The 21,209-nt window shown below is 30.2% G+C and overlaps 2 protein-coding genes across 2 annotated transcripts; one reads left to right on the top strand and one right to left on the bottom strand.

Annotated features, from left to right (window-relative positions):
• The first annotated feature begins 7,307 nt into the window (after window positions 1-7,307).
• On the top strand, window positions 7,308-8,495 carry LOC112705962 (uncharacterized). Its single transcript, XM_025757009.3, has one exon. The coding sequence runs from the start codon at window positions 7,496-7,498 to the stop codon at window positions 8,321-8,323; it is 828 nt and encodes a 275-aa protein (XP_025612794.1). The 5' UTR covers window positions 7,308-7,495; the 3' UTR covers window positions 8,324-8,495.
• A 9,542-nt stretch (window positions 8,496-18,037) lies between these two features.
• LOC112708326 (uncharacterized) lies at window positions 18,038-20,516 on the bottom strand. Its single transcript, XM_025760502.3, has 6 exons — window positions 20,105-20,516; window positions 19,869-19,989; window positions 19,010-19,091; window positions 18,674-18,725; window positions 18,440-18,494; window positions 18,038-18,343 (listed from the first exon to the last, which is right to left on the bottom strand). Exons 1-6 carry the CDS (start codon window positions 20,498-20,500, stop codon window positions 18,258-18,260), a joined length of 792 nt encoding a protein of 263 aa, XP_025616287.1. The 5' UTR covers window positions 20,501-20,516; the 3' UTR covers window positions 18,038-18,257.
• Between the last annotated feature and the right edge of the window lie 693 nt (window positions 20,517-21,209).

Genomic DNA, 21,209 nt, shown 5'->3' with positions numbered 1-21,209 from the left:
TATATTATATAAGTGCTTTTATGATTAAATTTTAATATATCTTTAGGATAGTTAATTTTTTAATTAAAGTGTTTATATATTACAAACCGTTGTGTTTTGATTATTATTTTTTTAATGGTAACATTAGGGAGATAACAATTTAAAAGTTATCTTATTTAAATTAATATTTGTAAATTCATGCATATAATATTTATAAGACGCATTTATTGTATTTAAATTATTAATTATTCTAGTAATAATTAAATAATATAAAATAAAATAACTTTTAAGTATTTTTATATTAATTTTTTATTGTCTTTTAAAGTTTTTTTTTTTTTTTACCTCTTCCTTAGAAGATTGACTTACCTTGCTGTTTCTCTCTTGCAAAATGGATAAAAGAAAACGAAGGTTAATTGTAGAGTTTTTTCTCCTTTTATTTTACTTCAACTAAAAAAGATATCAATAATTCAATCATAATGATTAAGAACTACTGAAAAGGTAACAATAGACACATGCCCAAACTCTCTTTAGTTTTCTTGTCCATAATTATTGCATTATTTAATTTGTTTTATGATATACTACAAAGTTTATATTATAACTAGTACTTAAAAAATCAATGTTGTTATATTATTAGCAGTGTGAGGAGTATTATGTTATCTTTCAATAATATATATGTTGTAGTTCTAGGATAATAGTATTAAATATGGCCATCATGCACCCAATGATCCAGATTTGATAGTTATATTATTTTTCACCCTCAAAAAAAAAAAAAGTGTGGGGATGATGTTTTGGTGAATGGGGTCACAAAACAGATAAATATTTGTCTCAAGTATTTGGACACATTAGGTTTAATACTTGTGAGGAAATCAAAGAGTGTGAGCAACCAAGAGTCCCCTCCTTTCAGCATTAAATTGAGGCTGGAAAATTGGAAAACAGACATTCTTATCACAACTTAACTTAACATTGGAGGGCCCTTTTTTTTGTCGTTATATTTTCTGGGCTTTCAACATTTTTTTTGCCATCCTTCAATCACAAATATTTCGTTTATTTATCTCACAATGTAACTATAAAAGTGACTTAAGTTTGATTTAATCTAGTAAAATAATAGGTATTGATTTCTTTTTTTATTGGTTTTTAAATAATAGGCTATGATATTCTTTGAAGAATAGGTAATCTTTTTTTTTTTTGGTTTTTAAGAATAGCTAATGATTTTTTTTTTTTTCTTGAATAGGGAACGGTTACCAGGTTTTTTTTTTTTTTTTTTGCTATCATTTTGCTGACTACAATTTTGATATCAAGTAATGGTTATTAGTTGTTACATCCCCTTATATACATTTTTATTTTTGGTAACTTCATCCCCTTATATTCTATAAGCATAAAAGAGCTCTCAGGCCCTTTGAACTAAATAGTCAACCTAGGCATTTACCCTGCCCAACTTCCTCATTTAGCCCAAGAAATAATGGGCCTAGCCCAAATTAGATTATATAATCACCACTACCACTTGGGCTCTTTCCACAAATCATGATCCAATGGTTAGTCACTATACAGTGAAACTTAAAATAAAGAGCTTCCAATGCTCCAGACCCAAAAGGAAAGTTCTAATGTTGTGTATTTTATACATATTCTTTGGGTTGGGGCTCCGGGTTTTTCGACAGTTTGGGCCCATATGTGGGCCTGGACCCTGACCAAAAAAGAATCGTCTGGAATTCAAATCGTAGAACAGATTCTTGTATTGTTCATTTTGTTTATATCAAGCTGATTTATTCTCTTTTAACTAGATAAATAATAAGAAGCAAGGACACTTCGCTGAGTTGCCGTATTCGCGTATCGGATATAGTTTAGACATAACACTCACCGACACTCATCCGATACGCATGTCTGCTATGTTCAACGGTGTCTTAATAAAAATAAAAAATTCTTCTCCGAACACGTTTGGACACACTTAAAAATCATCACGTGTCAACGTCCAATTTTATTCTTAACATATATTCTTAAAATAAATTTAGATATAGTATATATTATTATTTATTAAAAAATATTTTAAATACTTGATATAATTAAAATAAGACATTAAAAATAATTAAAAATTTTAATTTATATTTTAATATCAATAAAATATCATTACGATTTATCTAAAAAATATTTTATATTTTATATATATGCATGTTCCCGTTTCATGTAAAATTTTAAAATTCGCGTGTAGATGTATCTTATATTCATGTCAGTGTTCGTACATCATACATCATAAATCCTAAGATTTTTATGGTGCAAATTCTACTAAAAATGAATTTGCATGCGTAATGGAGGAAGAGGCTTATGCTTTTGATAAAATTTGAAGAGGAAAAAAAAGTATATATTTCCTTATGTATATGTATATTAAAAAAATTGATATAAATAACATATGTTAGAATATAATTAGGATCAATTAGCATATCTGGATATTTATTATAGGATATTACGTTTTTAGCATTTATAAATACCTTTCTATATTATATTGTCATAGACAATTTGAATAGACAACTTGAGTAGACAACTTAAATATATTCAATAATACACAAATCATTTTTCAGTTTAATCTCTTGAAGAGGATAGATTGTTTTTCTTGTGGTGAACTCACCGTAGTTTTTTTTGTATTTTTTCTATGCCATTTTCTTTCCCTTTTGTCCTTCATTGGAGCTTTTTCACCTTACTGCCTAGCCTATTTTCTCTGTCTTGTGTTCTTTTTCGAGTCGAATGATCAAACACTATTGTCATCCGCTGCTTACCTATTCTTATGAAGAAATCATATAGTTTTCTCTCTTTTTCGGCAGTTCTGTCTGCGTTCTCTCGTGAAAGTTTCGTTTGTGTTTTCTCGTGGCAGTTCCGTCTGCGTTTCGTCTGTTTTTCTTTGTGGCAGTTTCGTTTGCGTTTCTTTCTGGCAGTTCCGTCTGCACTTCCTTCCATCTGCGCTTCAGACAAACGGCAGTTTCGTCTGCGTTTCCTTCCGACAAGCGACAGTTCCTAGTTCCTTCAGACAGCAGCAGTTCCATCTGTGTTTCTTTTCGCCAGTTCTGTCCTTTCGCAAGTTCTGTCTGCATCCGCGGCAGTTTCATCTGCGCTTCCTTCCGACAGCGGTAGTTCCATCTGTGCTTCATTCTGACAGAGGCAGTTCCGTCTGCCGTTCTATTAGTTTATGCATTTTTTTTATTTCGTTGTATTAATTTTTAAATAAGTTTCAAACTCAAGTTGTCACTTGAGTTTGAGGGGGGATGTTAGAATATAATTAGGATCAATTAGCATATCTGGATATTTATTATAGGATATTACGTCTTTATTATTGATTCTGATAGCATATATAAATACCCTTCTATATTATATCGTCATAGACAGCTTGAATAGACAACTTGAGTAGACAATTTGAATACAGTCAATAATACACAAATCCTTTCTCCTATTTAGTCTCTTATTTAAAACAACGAAAGAAAGAGAAAAAACTGCATAAATTGATAAAACATGTGCAGACGGAGAAAGAATTTGTGTATTATTAAGTCTATTCAAATTGTCTAAAATAATACAATATAGAAGAGTATTTATAGGTGCTAAAAGAATCGTAATAATAAAAACGTAATATCTTATAATAAATATCTAGATATGCTAATTGATCCTAATTGATCCTAATTATATTCTAATAACATAACTGTTTAAATAATAATAATAATAAATATGAAAACTAATTTAAATTGGCCTAATGGATAATTTACTAGTCAGGTTATAGGAGTATCAATTATAATATTCACTCGATGCGGCTGCAGAACGAACAGATGCAACTCAACATTCTATGACAATCTGAGTCTCAGTTGTAACTTGCCTCGGTGATAAAATATCCACTTGGTTTAATTTGTTTGGTCAAAGTTGGTCACTTAACCAATCATCTCTCTCTTTTTTAAACTACCAACTTGGTGCTTATAAATTATAATATTAAAATTCAACTCTGCAACTAGTTTTCATTAGTAATTGTGATATTATTAGTGGACTTCACATTATTATTATGAGTGTTGACTGTGTTGTTTAGATTATTGGGTCAACGATTTTTTAATTTCTCACTGTCTTGCATCCAGCATATATACATGTTTCAGGTTAAAATCTTCTTAAGAACCACCAATATTTTTTTCATTAAATGTAACTATCCTAATCTCGTTCTATTGTTGAAGCTTTTGTATTTTTCATATATTAACAAGAATCAAACTCAAAATCTTTGTTAAATTATGCAAAATTTTATACTATAACATATGATTATTTGTCCTAAAAACTTAAATTCTTAATATATATATATATATATATATATATATATATAAATTATTATATTCCTAACACATCCTACCAAATTGGATCATATTGCAAAAGATACGTCAAAATTGAATTTTTTAGTTGATTAGGTAGGAAACTTTTTTCTTTTTTTCTTTTTTCACCCCATACTCTCCAAAGAATAGTTGGACCAAAAGGAAATATTGGAGAATGGAGGCAATAATAAACGATAGTGTGAATGTTTTTTCAATATACATTGCTGTATGATCTAATAATCAAGTATACAATAATTATGATGGCTTTATTTCTACTCGTTCTTGAATCTCTGATCATGATTTTAGGAATAAGGTCAATAGTATTGATCAACGTAACTAACAGAGACCCGCAAGCATCACATGGCCCATCATCTTATAACCGATGCATGGATCAAGCCCTCTCTTTAATTTAATTAATCTCTTAGTTTTATGCATGCACATTCCGCATATATAGATATCTGCATATGATTGCACCAACAACGTAACGCTTATTACTGCTTAATTCTACCTACCTAATAAGCTATAGTGAATTATGACATACATGCAAGCAATTTCATATATTGACATATTAATTATTATTGGAAATAATGAATAATAAGGAGTTAGAGACGTGGAAGCCAGTGATCCTCTAACTACGAATACGTACGTTGGCATCTTTCGTGAAAGCAACGTTAAACCCCCACGTGATTCGAATGTTCCTTTTTGGATCGAATCCCCACACCTATGATTGCAACCCTTAGCTGCCCCATACTCTCTCATTTAATTTATACTGTTCCTTTTCATCATCAATTCTAATTAATTACCAACTCCTTCTAACCTTAATTAGCTTCAAATTGCTGTTTCTACTGTTAGGTAGTAAGGATAAAGAGTATGAAGTGTTAGGACTTGTTTGGGTGAGTTTTTAAGAAAAGATTTTTTTTTTGAGTTATTTTTTTTTAAAAAATCTTATAGAGGAGTAAAAGTAATTTTATGTTCGGATATCTCATGTAAAACAATTTTTTTATCTATCAATTATGTTTGGGTATAACAATATAAAAGTACTTTTTTGTTTATTTATTACATGAAAAACATCTTTTTTTTTAGGAAAAAAGATCTTTTAAAAAAAGATGTCAATTACAGCTTCTCAAAAAAGATCTTTTTTATTTTACTAGTACTTTTACTTTTACTACTAGAAATTTGCCAAATACATTAAAAAATAAAAAAAAATCTTTTTTCATTAAAAAAAGATCTTTTTTTAACAAAATAACGAGGTCCAAACATACACTTAATCTCGCATTGAAAAAACATTAAGATGCCAAGAGTTTATAAGATAAGATATTAATTAATTCGATATATTAAAATTTTGAGTTTGATATGTGTTCACTTTTTTAGGTAAAAATTGATGTGCAGCTATTTTTATATAAATTTGATAGTAAAAATTGTCATATAATTTAATAGATTTGACTAAATTATTATTTAATAGTTATTTATTATTAATTTTATATAAAAATAATTATATGTGAGATTTTTTTATCAGGTATTTTTTTATTTGATTTTTCTCTAAAATTTCTTTAATGTTTGAAAGTTTTTTAATAGTCAAAATAATCATCTATAAAAAAGAAAAAAAAAACAAATGAAGAATCAAGTATTATTCATCTTTAGTTTTTTTATCTATGACTAAAATGATTAGAATATTAATATTTTTTAATCATCTAAAAACTTTTCATATAAATTAGAGCACCACAATGTATATATATTATATTCATATGATAGGTTAATTAGCAATAATGGTCATCATCATCACCGGTCTTAATAAAAAGTTTTTTTTAATTATTGTGGGATAAAATAATATCTGAGAAATTGAAAAGTATTATTGGAATTTGATTGAATTCTCTGTAAGTAATTTAATTATTAATGTATTTAAAATTCTGGTCACGGTATGTATTTTTGCAATTGATATGAATTATGAATAATTTTAAAGTGAACACAAGTTCACACTAATAATATATTAAGAGAGGAATTGAGCAAGATGAGTAATTTATAATAAAAAATTAGGCATGTAAATGTGGTGATATGTGAATGGTCAATTGTGGATTAAGGATGATTATAGAATTTGAAAATGATGGAAAGATATGTGCCACGTAACCCTGTAATGCACGTGATGATGGTGCCATATGATGTGTATAACTGGCAACTGCATATGTATGTGAAGCTTCCTGCATAAACCAAATTAAAGTACCGTCCACACTAAATCCAATACACAGTATTGTTTCATACTCATACATTCTTGCCGACTTTTCATTAGAGACTCAAATCCCACCTTTAATTTCTCCTTAAAATACTAAGTATTTACTTCTTAAGGAAATGAAATCTTCTTAAAGAATAGGGTATTTAAGACCAAGACTAGTTATAATGACTTAAGTAGCTAGATATAGATGGATCTTTGAATAATAAAGGAGAGAGGAATGGATCTTTAATTTCATATACTTTTGAATAATGGACCAACCCTTTAGATGCAATAAGATATCTCTAGTATTAAATATCAACAAATTTCGTAATTTGTAATTATTAATCAGTTATTATTAATATTTTTAGTAGTGTGAAATTTTATCTAATAATATAAATTTTTTCATTTTTTTTACTAGTCAAGTGTTAGTCAAATTTTAATAAAAATGCTAATCTCCTAAATTTTCTCATCTCTAATTTTAATATATGTGGCCAATGCTTTATATTACTGTGCACATATTTAAATTTGGTTGTTTACCTCTTTCTTAATTCGATAAGGAAAAATAAGTTTATCGTATTTAAGGATTAGTTACTGACTAATAAATTATTGAATGTATACAGTAAAATTTGAACTCTCGACATTTACTTAAGCGAATAAATGAGCTGACAAATAATATAAATTAATTAATAATTAACTAAATCAATTGTAAAAATTGTTATATAATAATTTAGTTGGCTCGTCTAATAGTTTTGGACTATCAAATTGGTTTGACTTAAGAAGGTAGAGCACGTGAGGGAATGATATATATAGAGACGGGGGAGGCGGCTATGAAAGTGCAGATATGATGCAGTTGCACACACCCTTCCTTAATGTTAACGATTTCTCAACCGCCCACGTTATAGTTCCTCTCGACACACAAATACACACATACATGCTCTCTGCTCTCTCTGCTTTCTCTCTTCTCACTCTCAACTCTCAAGTCATCCATTAAATGTTGCCATCAAGTGTAGATCACCATATCATGCTGCATAACCATATCCCTATGCCTATGCCACCAAGCTGGAAACCTACCATAGAGGTAGCCCCTAACTGCCCCCGCTGCGCTTCAACCAACACCAAATTCTGTTACTACAACAACTACAGCCTCTCTCAGCCTCGCTACTTCTGTAAGGCCTGCCGCCGATACTGGACTAAAGGCGGCTCCCTCCGCAATGTCCCCGTCGGCGGTGGATGCCGCAAGAACCGCCGTTCCAAGTCCGCCAGAAACCAAACGCAACACCGCCTTCAGGGAGAAGACTACTCATCGTCATCTGCTGATGCTCATCAACCATCATCATCACGTGACATAGACATGGCGGTTGTGTTTGCCAACTTCTTGAACCAAGCTCCAATAAGTGAGGATCATGGCGGTTCGTCTTCCTCCAGCGGTGAGACCGAGAACGATGCAGTAGTTGTGCAGCCGAAGAAGAACAATGATTTCGGAGTTCTATGTGCTGACGTGGAACCTTCTTCGTTTGAACAAGAACTGAGTCTGATGAGTGGGATCGAGTTGGATGGATTTGATGATGTGGTCCAACATGATGATGGTGTTGCTACATGGCAACCACCACTACCACCACCATCAATGATGCAGATGCAGGAGATGGAATTCTCCATGGTGCCATTGATGAATGAGCATCATGATGATGATGATGAGTTATTGATGATGCCATCTTCTATGAATTTAGTAAGTGATGACGCTTCTTGGAACACTAATAATTGGAGTTCTTTTGATCTTTCCACCATGGAAGTCTTCTCCTCCTCGTCATCAATTAATTAATTAGAGTCTATAGATCTCATTTTCCGGATATATATCATGTATTCTTCTTCCTATTATTTCATAAGGACAGAGATTACTTCTAAGTTACTTATTTTGATACCAACCAAGAAGGAAATTAAAGTTCATGTAACGGACCCATATATACAATAAAGCTCTACTTTAGCTGCTGTAATAACCATATTTGATTTTTTTTTTTCTGTCAACTATAAATAAATAAAGGGATAAGTAATCAAATTCATCTCCAAGATTATTTTGGATTTAAAATTGTCCTCAACGCTTAATTTGATATTAACATCGTTCTTTTAACTTTTTACGGATAAAAATACCCTCCAGTCCACCACCACCACCTTTACCACCATCACCACCTTCCTTACTCTTAGAAAATATCAATAATCAGATTCAAGAACACAATATTCAATACCAATAATAACACATTATTCAAATTCAGAAATAACAACATCAAATTCAACAATAAAATAAACACACAACAACAATAAAATAAAAAAATAACAAATCAAAATTAGAAGTAGAAGCAGACCCGAAACAAAAGCAGAAGCCGAATTGAAAGCAAAAGCCGAAGTAGAAGCCAAATCCAAAGAGAAGCAGAAGCAGAATCGGCAAGGACGCAAAGTGGCAGCAAGGTCAGTAGTAGCGGCGGCAGTAGCGAAGCGTGATGGCAAGCTCTCTCCCTGGCTCGCGTCTCCCCTCTCCCTCGCGACTCCTCTCTCTCCCTCTGGTTCTGATTCCCGACGGTGACCGCGGCTCCAAACTTCGTCGGCGTCGTCCCCCCTTCCCCCTCTTTTTCTTTCCCCTCATCTTCCCTTCCCCCTTCCCCCTCTTCCTTTCTCCCCCTTTCCTCGCGTTCTTTCCTTTTTTTTTATAATGTTTTATATTAAGGATAATTTAGTAATAAAATTAAAAATTTATTAAAAATGACAATTTTAATATCAAATGAAACGTTGGGGACGATTTTAAATCCAAAATAAAGTTGGAGATAATTTTATTTGTCTTTATTTAGTCTCCAAATGTGAATATAACTCATGTTAGTCTGTGAGATAATTTTTTACGCACACACCTTAACAGAACATTGAAATGACACGTTGAATTCTGTAAAACGTCATCATTTTTGTTTTGAGACTCAAATAGTCCAAAAAATATCATAAGTGGTGTTTATTGAAATTTTTCCTTCCAAAGCAAGTGATTTGGTGTCGTTTTTGTGCTATTTGAGTGTCAAAATCAAAACGGCATTGTTTTACAAGTTCTAGCATGACATTTGGTTGTCCATATCAGCACTTTATTAACGTTTTTGTGCCGCAAAATAATTCAGGGACTAATATGAGTCATGTTTACAAAGTTTGGAGACTAAAGAGGCAATTGAAACTGTAAGAACTAAATTGAGGTTCGCGTGTAAATTCAGAGATCAAATTGAATATTAATTCCACTTACTGTCCATTTTTTTATTATATTTAAAATTTCTAGAGTAAAATCCCACCGCAGTCCTTAACCAATTTAGGAACTCTATTTTGCCCCTTATCAATTAGAAAATGACACTGTGGCCCCTAACCACTAACTACGTCAAACCTTCCGCCCTCTGTTAATGTCTCCGTTCAGAACTAATGGATCTTACTTACGTAAATTGTTAAATTAACATGTGTCAAGCAACAATTTAAAGGGACAAATTGCTCCTCGATTTTCTTCTTCTCTTTTCTCTTCTCTTCCTCTTCACGAACCATAACACCACTAGACCAACTTCCTTCTCTCCTTCTCCTATCCACTATTTTTTGTCACTATCATCATCAACATCCACCACCATTCTCTGCATTATCTCCTTCTCCTCTCCACCATTTTCGACCACCATCATCATCATCCACTATCATTCTCTGTTTTCGCTGCATCGTTTCACTACCATGATGATTCTTCTTTTAACCAAACCAAAATCACAAAGTTATATCTCTTTCTTTACTTCTCTGTTCATTGCTGACAACCACAGTGTCACCACAGCTACCCTCTCTTCTTTTTTCTTCTCCTTATCCTCACAAACACAATCCTTCATATCTAGCTCGCCTCTGTCTCTATTTAGCTTTACACTAAATTCTAAATTCGCATTCCAAACAGAAAATTTTACATTAAACAAAGACAGTAAATTTTTATGGACCAACAATTAGTTGACTGCAAATATTATCCATACACCAATTAAAATACTGACACACTCTATAATCACCAAATCACTCTTTCACATAAAAATTGATACTTTAAGTAGATATTTATATTCAATCATCAAAATTCAAAAAAAGACAACTCATAAGAGCATATCATAAATTAAATTTAAATATTTAAACAGATAAAATTACTCAATTGAAGAAGAAGAATAAGAAGAAGGAGGAGATGGTAGTAGAGTTGTGCAGTGAGAACAGAGAATGGTGGTGCCGTGGATGTTGGTAATGATGGTGGTTGAAAATGGTGAAGAAGAGACGGAGAGGAAAGAGAGTTGGTTTGGTAGTGATCTGGTTCGTGAAGAGAAGGAGAGGAGAAAAGAGGTATGGCATTGAGTTATAATTGAACAATAAAAGGAAGAAAAAGAAGTAAAGTGTTCTTGAACTCTCCAAAATAATAACGTTTTGCTGATTGTACAGGAGGTGATTTGTTCTTTTAAATTGTTGTCTGACACGTGTTGACTTAACAGTTTACGTAAGTAAAATTCGTTAATTCTGAATGAAAATATTAACGGAGGAAATAAAAAATCTGACAGAAATAGTAGTTAGAGACCACATGAAATGGATAAAGACTGAAGTAAAATTTTACTCAAATAATTTGAAGTTTGACATCAGAATTATGTCCATAGTTAAATCCTTACTTGTCTTTTTCTTTTCAGTCCAAAAAAGAATAAATAAATATGTTTCATACATGTATGCCTTTTTAGTAGGGGTGTAATCGGTTTGGTTTTGGACCAAAAACCAATCGAACCAACCTGATCGGTTCTACAATGATACCAATCATTCGGTTGGCTGTTGTTTAAACAACCGAACCGAATCGAATTGAACCAATAGCAGTTTGGTTCAGTCGGTTTTTTCGATTTTTTTACACCTAATAATCAGAATTTAAATTACCATAAAATGAAGTTTAAAACCTTCAATAAACTAGAATAACAAGAGTATATCACATCCAAATTCAATACAAATTCAACCTAATTAAACATAAAACAAAGACAATTAAAAATGTCTAGCAAAACAACAAAAATAAACACACTTTAAACCGAAATAGTCACTTTAAAACAAATAAAATCCAAACAGCCACCATGCTTAATCTGAATCCATACCAGACTCATCATCATCTTCTCCGGTTGGTGCAATTTCTACAAAAATAAAACAAAAAAATATAGATTATGAACATAATATAGATTATAAATTATAAACATAAACCATGAAAGGAACTACAAATTTCTTTTTTGCATACCTAATTCAAGTTTCTCAAACTCTTCAATAAGCTCCTCAAAATCAGTTGTCATTGGAGAAGCACGAAGCCAATTTTGTGTGCATATCAATGCCTCAACTGTCTTTGGAGTTAAAGAACTCCTATAGTTGTTAAACACTCTTGCACCAATGCTAAAAGCTGATTCTGAAGCAACAGTCGAGACCGGCATTGCTAAGACATCTCTAGCTATTTGGGATAAGATAGGATACTTGCTAAAATTTACCTTCCACCAATTCAATATGTCAAAAGTACTTTGATCACGAGGCTTCTCTAAACCATCCATCAAATACAAATCCACCTTATTCTTGTTGATGATCTCATAAAAATGCACCTCCTTGAAAAAATCACCAGTCATATCGCCATCAGGTACTCTTACATCTGATGCACCATCCATTGTTGCTGAAGTAAAAGATCTACCCCCATTATTTGCATTCACATAACATTCAAACATCTTGGAGAATATATCTTTCACTTTTGCACCCAAAAAATCAGAGCATCATCCTTATCATATAACTTTTCAAAGCTAAAATTCACAAACTTCAACTTGTATCTAGGATCAAGAACCACAGCAACAAAAATCATCATATTGATATTTTTTATGTTACCACAGTACTTGTTATACTTAAGCTTCATCCTCTCAGTCATACTCCCAAGTAATGGATTTCGACTACCACAAGAAGTCTTGAACACTCGCAAGATCTTACAAAACTTATGAAAATATTGAGAAGAAGTCACAAGCAAACTACCAGACACACTCTTTGTAAAAAATAGGAGCAATAAATATGAACTCCTATAACCACTTAGACACCATGTTAGCGAACAAATTAACCAAATAATTAAAGCTGTTTAGTAGAAACTAAGAAAATTGTTAATTTTTTATTGGATAAAACAGAGACCAGGGTTTGATAAACAAGATAAAAAGCAAGAATAATAATTAAGCAACAACAATAAAAATTCTGTAGAAAAAATTTCAATCAAACTCATCTTTCTAATTAAGCACAAACTAGCAACAACAATTAGAGACAATAATTTTAATCAAACTTGTCTTCCTAATTAAGCACAAACCAGTAATAGTTCTCAGAGATAAAAATTAAAAATCAAACTCATCTTATTAATTAAGAAGAGACTAGCAACAACAATCAGAGGCAAATTAAATTTGATATACTATGGCAATATAATGATTTGTGAATTTAACTAATATATGTGTCTTTAATCAATTATAAAAATTTGAAAATCAGATTCTAACCTCCGAAGAAAACATTGTTCAGGTACTTTTTGCAGGAGAGGGTTCGGCGACCAGAATGCTGATCGGTGACTGGAGTGCTGCTCCGCTTAGGGTTTTTTTGCCACGACTTAGGGTTTGTTCCAACAACTTATGACTGGACGACGGCATGGACTCAGGACTGCACGAGGACGCGAACTGGACGATGCTGCTGGCTACACGATGGCGTTGCTCTTTGCTACGCCTGCAAGCCTGCGACGGAGATGAATGGACGACGCTCTCTGGCTCTCAGGCTCTCTCAGGCTCTCATTCTCTCAGGCATGGCCGCATGGAGGAGGAAGAATGAAAGATAGAAGTGAGCTGTGGCCTGTGGGTAAGTGGGTATCTCGTGTCTGTGTAAGGAGTGAGCACTGAAGGTGAGTGGGTGACTGTGCCGTGCGAGTGAAAGGAAAAGAGAGTGAGACTGTGAGGGTATTCAGTGTTTAGGATTTTATTCCTAGGTTAAATCAGTAAGAATAAATCAGTAAAAAGAATCCCCAGGCAGAATCTTTTTCGGTTCGGTTATTATCAAACCAATCGAAAATCGAACCGAACCGATTGGTTTGATTCGAAAAAAAAAAAACCAATTTTTTTCGATTTTTAGTCAGTTGTTATAATTTTTGGTTTGATTTTGCGGTATTTTTCGGTCCGATTCGATAACTTAAACCCTTAATTTTTAGTCCCAAAAAAAGGTGCATCACGGATTCACATACACAGGTTGCTAAAGAGAAAAAACAAAAATAAAGCCAAGTGGCTTACTCATATCATATAACCTTGTCTATAGTTAATTAGTACTTGAATTTTGAGAATGCCGTTAATGTTGTATTAGAATTCGTTATTGAGAGAATACTCGAGGGGTATGTATACAAAAGAAAAAAAAAAGGTTCCTATATAGATAGCTAAACATTCCGTAACACAGTAGACTATAGAGTATGGTCAATTTAATCACGTATTCATTTCATTAAGTGAATCTGCGCTTAAAGTCTTGAACCAACCATGTGGCAGTAAATGTAAAAGTGTGTATAGTCATAAATAAAGCATATCTTACTTGAGAGTAGTACATAACTACTTGATTGTGACTTTTGGCGTTCAATCTCACAATCTCAACTTAATCAAATTTTATATATGAACGTGTGAGTGATTTCAGTAAAACTGATGAAGTGTACACTCAAATTAAACTATAAGATTTTGAAGCACAAATTAACTTCCATGTGATGGTTGTGTGCACCACCATCAAAGATAGGGTCTCAAGGGTAACCCCAAGTAACATATATACTAAAGTCCTAAACAAGGGACGGAGGTGCGTCCATCCTCAACAATAATGTATCTATGACTATCATCTTATGGGTTTTCATGTACATGTAAACAATCAAGGAAATATGGCATTCGACTTTTATTGGAAGGTAAAAATTCTATTTGTAATTATTTTTATGTGAATTTAATAATTAAGAGTTATTAAATAATAATTATTTTTATTTAATAATTTTTAACTAATAATTTTATATGAAGATAACTGTATGTAAATTTTAACCTAATTAAAAATACTATTAATATTCTTAAAAAACAGTCTAACAATTCAATTATTATTACAATCTTTTATTTATGTCTTCTCTAACTTTTTTGTATATATATATATATATATATATATATATATATATATATATATATATATATATATATATATATATATATATATATATGTTAATGAGAGTCATCATAGTTAATTTTTAAGGTTTGGTATGATAAACTCAAGTGAACAGTATAAATGAATGTATCTAAATTTTAAAAAGATTAGAAACTTAAATATATTTTTTAATTGAAAAAGTATAGGTAGACAATGAAAATATTAAACAATGTGAACAATGGATATATTGGATGTTCAATTCACTAAGTATGCAGATGATTATCCTAATATTAAAATTTAGGTGAGTAATTTAGGGTGTAGTGTGTTTTTACTTTATTGGGTCAATTTTAAAACCTATTATTCACATTATTTACAAAAAATATTATCTATCTAACAAAATCCTTTTAAATTTTTTAAAAACTTAAATGTTTACTAATTAAAAGGTCAAAGGTCTATTTATTATTTTTTTTCTTATATTTTTGTTTTGAAGTGTTACTCTAGAAATGAACTTGGAGTGAGAGTGGTCCAGAGTCTCTGCATGTGAATGACAATTATATTAAGTACTTACAAGAGACTAATAACAAAATCAACACGTTTATAAATAGGGTATAAATCACTTAGATTAAAAATGAGTTAATATTCAAAATCATCTCTGAAATATATTCTGATCTCTATTTTAGTCTTCGAAAGATAAAATTAATCGAAATCGCTTCCGAAAAATACACGATTTGGTCGCGTTAGTCCTTCCGTCAGTTGGATGATGACGTGGTGGGTTGATGTCACGTGTCGCGAGATAATTGGTTGACGTGTCAGATCAGTGACACGTGGCACGCCACGTGCTACGTGTCACTTGAGATGTAAAAAAGTTATTTTTAATCAAAATAGTCCTTAAAAATTCAGACGTAAGTCATTTTCATCCCTAAAATTTTAAAAAATAATCAGATTAGTCCTTATATAATTTTTTTAATTTTTTTTGATAATATTAAATTTGAAATATTTTCTGATACTACTAATTTTAATAGAAATGTAACTGACAAACAAAAAATTAGTAATGGTATCTTTTCTTCTTAAAAATTTTGTCAATAAAATTATCTCTCTCCTTTAATTCTTTTCAAAATCTCTCTTATTCTTTTCTAAAACCTTTTTCTTACATTATCACATTTTACTAGAATATATATATACTCAAAATTGAAATGTATGTATTTATTAACCTAAACAAAGTTATATACTCAAAATCAAAATTTATATATTAAAAAAAATTATATATTCTATCTCAAACATATGAAACACACAAAAATTTATGTAATTTATCATATGAAACATATGAAACACACATATAATCTATCATGATAAATTTTTGTGTGTTTTATATGTTTGAGATAGATTATATAATTTTTCTTTTAATACATAAATTTTTGTGTGTTTCATATGTTTGGGATAGATTATATAATTTTTCTTTTAATACATAAACTTTGATTTTGAGCATATAACTTTCTTTAGGTTAACAAATACATACATTTCAATTTTGAGTATATATACTCCAGAAAAATGTGATAATGTAAGAAAAATGTTTTAGAATAGAAAAGAATAAGAGAGATTTTGAGAAGAATTAAAGGAGAGAGATAATTTTATTGACAAAATTTTTAAGAAGAAAAGATACAATTACAATTTTTTTGTTTGTCAATTACATTTTTATTAAAATTAGTAGTATCAAAAAATATTTCAAATTTAATATTATCAAGAAAAAATAAAAAAATTATATAAGGACTAATTTGATTAATTTTTAAAATTTTAGAAATGAAAATGACTTACGTCTGAACTTTCAAGAACTATTTTGATTAAAAAATAACTTTTTTACATGTCAAGTGACACTGTCATTGACTGACACCTGGCGTCCCACGTGTCACTGACCTAATACGTCAACCAATCATCTCATGACACGTGGCATCAACCCACCACGTCATCATCCAACTGACGGAAAGACTAACGTGACCAAGTCGTGTATTTTTCGGGGACGATTTCGATTAATTTTATCTTTTGAGAACCAAGATGGAAATTGAATATCTTTCAGGGACGATTTTGAGTATTAACTCGATTAAAAATATTATGTGAAGAGGTATTTTATATTTATAAGTAGTTTAGGGTATAAATCAAATTATTACGGCCCTCGGTGGCATGGTCATTTGTCTAGTAGAAGATTAATACGCGGAACCCTCTCGTAAGTGTGGAGCTAGCTACTAATGCGCTCTTCAAATCAGATCACATATAATAAATTATATATTTTAGAATTGATACTCGTTTTACACAGATTGTTTAGCTGGACTAGAGCAGATATGAAGAGATAGGAACAATTTTCATCCGGAATCTAATATTTGTTAGTTCACAATTAACCATATTAAAGACTTATAATCAAATTATGATATATGATTGAAGGCGATGAGACGGTACGGTACGATAGTGTGTAATGTGATGCATGAGTTAGCATCATAGCACGTGGATGTGACGCACACCAACATTGGATATGGTTATGGCCAGATATATATAATGAATGTATGTTTGTGGTTAGATTATAAAACTAAAGACTACCCCATCTCCTTCTAACTATCTTCCATCACTTTCTCTATTCTTTTCAGGGAATTCACAAACGGAATCACCTCTCTTTGATATCAACCTTCCCCTAGCGTCACATTATTGCTATTTTTCTCTCCTACCACTCACTACATATCATTATTAATGTATGTGCTACGTCCATCACATTCAACTGTTTTTTCTTATTTAAAACTTTGTCATCTATTCTAAAAATAACATACTTGTATGGATAAATTAATTGAATTACTAATGGGGAGTAAATAGTCAAATTAGTCTCTAAAAATTACTTATTCTTTAAATAAGTCATCAAACAATTTTTTTAATTAAATTTGTTCTTCAAATATTTTAAGTTAGTCATCATTTTAGTTTTTCTGTCATTTCCATTGCTAATGGCATTAAAATTTGTTGACATGATACGTTAAGTGAGTGACATCACAACATACACCTAATAGTTGCGACTAACATAATAAATTTATGGAATTAGATCAATTAATTTCAAATTGAGGAATCCCAATGCCTCAAGTTCTCCTTTCAGTTAAGTTTTTATTTGATCTAATTTTATAAACTTATTATACTAATAATCAATTAAAATTTCTATGTGTGTTGTAGTATCAGTTAATGTATCACATTAATAAATTTTAATATGGTCAACTAAAAAAAAAACAAAAGAACTAAATTAAATTAAAATTTTTGAAGAACAAATTCGATTAATTTTTTTTAAATTAATTTAAAAAATAAATAATTTTTTAAGGATGAATTTGACCATTCCTCGTAATTAGGTTGATATTGAAAAACTCTTTACAACAACATAGATGAAATCCACCAATGCCAAGTCTATTTCTTGTGGCTGGCATAAAATACAAATCCACCAGTCATTAATTATTTGATATTGACTCATCAAATTTTATAAGTAGCAAATAAATAATACATAACTGCACGTCCTTCATTCACTTTAATTTGTGGGAAGCCATTGGAGATACTCAAACATTTCAATTCTTCTGTCCAAAAATATCAAAAGGATCCTTTCTCTGTTGGGTATTCCTACTATCTTGTGAGGCATGGGAGTCAAGAATTCCTGTTCCAAACACACCAAATTAAAATTTGGTTTAGTTACAAATATATGTCACGCCAGCTAATAATTAATTATTTAATTATTATGGGACATATATACCTTCCCCAATTAGTGGATAATTATCAAAGACCGTACGGATTGACTTTATCAATTTCTACACATACAGAGATATGATCAGCGCCCAAATAATCGATTCATATATCAATTTTTAATCATTAATCAGTTAAAAAATTTAAATCAATATATAAATAATATATTTAATATATTTAAATAAACAATAATTAATTTAACGACTAATTTTAATATACACCAAGCATTTCTGTACATGCATACCAGTACTAGGTCCCCAGGTTTTAAAGGAAGTTCCTCCAAGCCGGTTATCTGGCTGCAATGAAAATAAAATTTTATTAATAAAACATAGAGTTTAATTTTGATACGTGCAAAATATTTTATACAATTGTGTAATCATATCTATTTTTTTATATGATTATTCACGTAATTAATATAAAAAATAATTATTTTTATTCATGTGATGTTAAGTAACTAAATACACGTGTAAAATTATTTTATATTGACTGTGCATCAAAATTAAATTCTAAAACAAGTAGTTTGTTAAAAATTTATACAAAATTACTAAAAAATCTAACTTTAATGGAGAAATAGTACTACCTAATAAACAATCTTCCTTCAACTTCTTCAAACGTAAAGATTCTGAATCCACTTGTGAAGGGTATCTTCTTCCCTTGCCACTCTGCACAGAAATGCATGGGGGAAATATTCTTTAACCACATATGATTTTTGTTTTTCTCAAATATCATTTTATCGAGTTTTATACTCTATTCCTATGACAAATTAATGGATAGTGGACCATTTTAATATAGCAGGAGAAAATAACACTAAGAGTCCCTATACATAAATATTTTTTTTTAATCATTAACAGAATTTCATTGACTAGAAAACAAATTATGGATCTAATCAATATATATAGACCTTCTCTTTTTTTTTTCTTTTTTTTGCCTTTTTTGTTTTTATTTGATCTTGTATCTCATTGATAAGCCGTTTTTCAGTGAGATCGAATTTTCAGTTTTTAAATTTTCATAACCAGTCAAACTCAAAATGCATATTGAACATTTGACATAAACAAAATGGAGAACTCTTCCCAAAAAAGAATATATGTTAAATATTGGGCTGTTTTCTCTTGTATATCGAGATATTATTAAATGGAACTACGAAACAAACCCAAGTATTCTCACAAAAAATTAACCCAAGTATTAACCAAAAATATAAAAAGAAACCAAGGTTATATGTTTAATTGAATTTAGAGATGAAAAAATAAAAAATGATGGTTGGAGTTGACAAAAAATCTTAAGAATTTCTATAGAATTTTTTTTTATTTTTGTATTTTGACTCAATAAATTAAAGAATTCTCTCTATTTAATTAATTATAATTTCTGTCGCAACTAAGGTATTAGCTTAAGTGGTAAATCATTTATCTCTTAATATGCTGTGTATGGAGTTAAATACATACCTAGGTGCCAGTAAACATTGACTGAAGAATAATTTCTCTGATCCTCATCAACAATTTCTAGCTTAATTTTAACACTTTCACCCAATGCATCCATGGCACTCTCCAAAAAGTTGAGCACATTCTGCAAAAATATTACTTCTATATCATTTAATTTAGTGTCACAAATTTCATTATTACTTACTTAATTATTTTGACTTTGACTACTAGATAGAGAGAAAGCAAAAGTTGAAATAAACCTGTTTTCCTTCATAGGGACCGTAGAAGAGGAAATCATGATAAGAACAATGTTTGGGTGAAAGCAATTGCTTCATTCTTTCAATGTTTTTTTCTTCCAAGGCCTTATAGAAATGTAGCACTAGTGAACGTGGAGAACGATCTTCATCTTCATCATAATCATCATCATCTAATAAACCTTTATTTGATCCATCATCGTGAATGCACCATGCAATGTAGCACTTCTCTTTTTCATAATAATTATTATTATTCTTCATCCTGCATTGTCCCATTAATAATGTTGTTAATGTGGGTCTGGCTTTTATGTGTAATAATAATGGTGGTGTGAATTTCATGATTTTGTTGTTGTTGTTTGAAGATATTCCTAATGCATAAGGGATTTGCAAAGATGATGCCATTATTGTAACATGCAATCTTGTTAATTGAGACATGGATCTTCAATTATTTATATACTGTATTATTATATTACTTGTTATGCGCTCTAAGAATCAAGAATCTATCTCCAATTCTCCATATAGAAGCAAGGAATAGAATATGTATTTATTTATAAAAGCTGCCTCTAGATTCTACATTCACAATTTCCTTTCTGCCACTCCAAATTTCTATCTATTATATATGTAGAGTTATTAGTCAAAATCATGAAGTTATATTAGTTATCAAAAAATTACACACTTTAAATTAGTCTATGAAAGATATAATTATGAATTTGATTAGTCTTTATGTCAGTTAAATCAATCATATTAAGTATATATTAAAATTAGTCACTAAAATTAGTCATTAATATAATAAAATATATATTAAAATATAAAATATATATTAAATATAAATTAAATAATATATATTTATATATAAGTATATAGTGGTTGAATTTAATGTATAAATAATATTTTTGTAATTAAATAATGGCACGTGATATAAATTATGCTATGACGCATTATCGTTTAATAAATTGGATAACTAAATTTGATTTATTTATCATATATATTTTTTAGAAACCGGTTTGAGGTATATAATTTTTTGAAGACTAAATTATCGTCCATGTGATTTTTTTAGATATTTATCATTGGTTGTCCCAAAAATCTATACCTGATGTACTTATTAAGGAGA

The sequence above is a fragment of the Arachis hypogaea genome, chromosome 8, assembly GCF_003086295.3.
Source record: "Arachis hypogaea cultivar Tifrunner chromosome 8, arahy.Tifrunner.gnm2.J5K5, whole genome shotgun sequence".
Lineage (NCBI taxonomy): Eukaryota > Viridiplantae > Streptophyta > Magnoliopsida > Fabales > Fabaceae > Arachis > Arachis hypogaea.
Note: the sequence above shows the minus strand (reverse complement) of the source record. Positions and strands in the feature narration are given on the sequence as shown.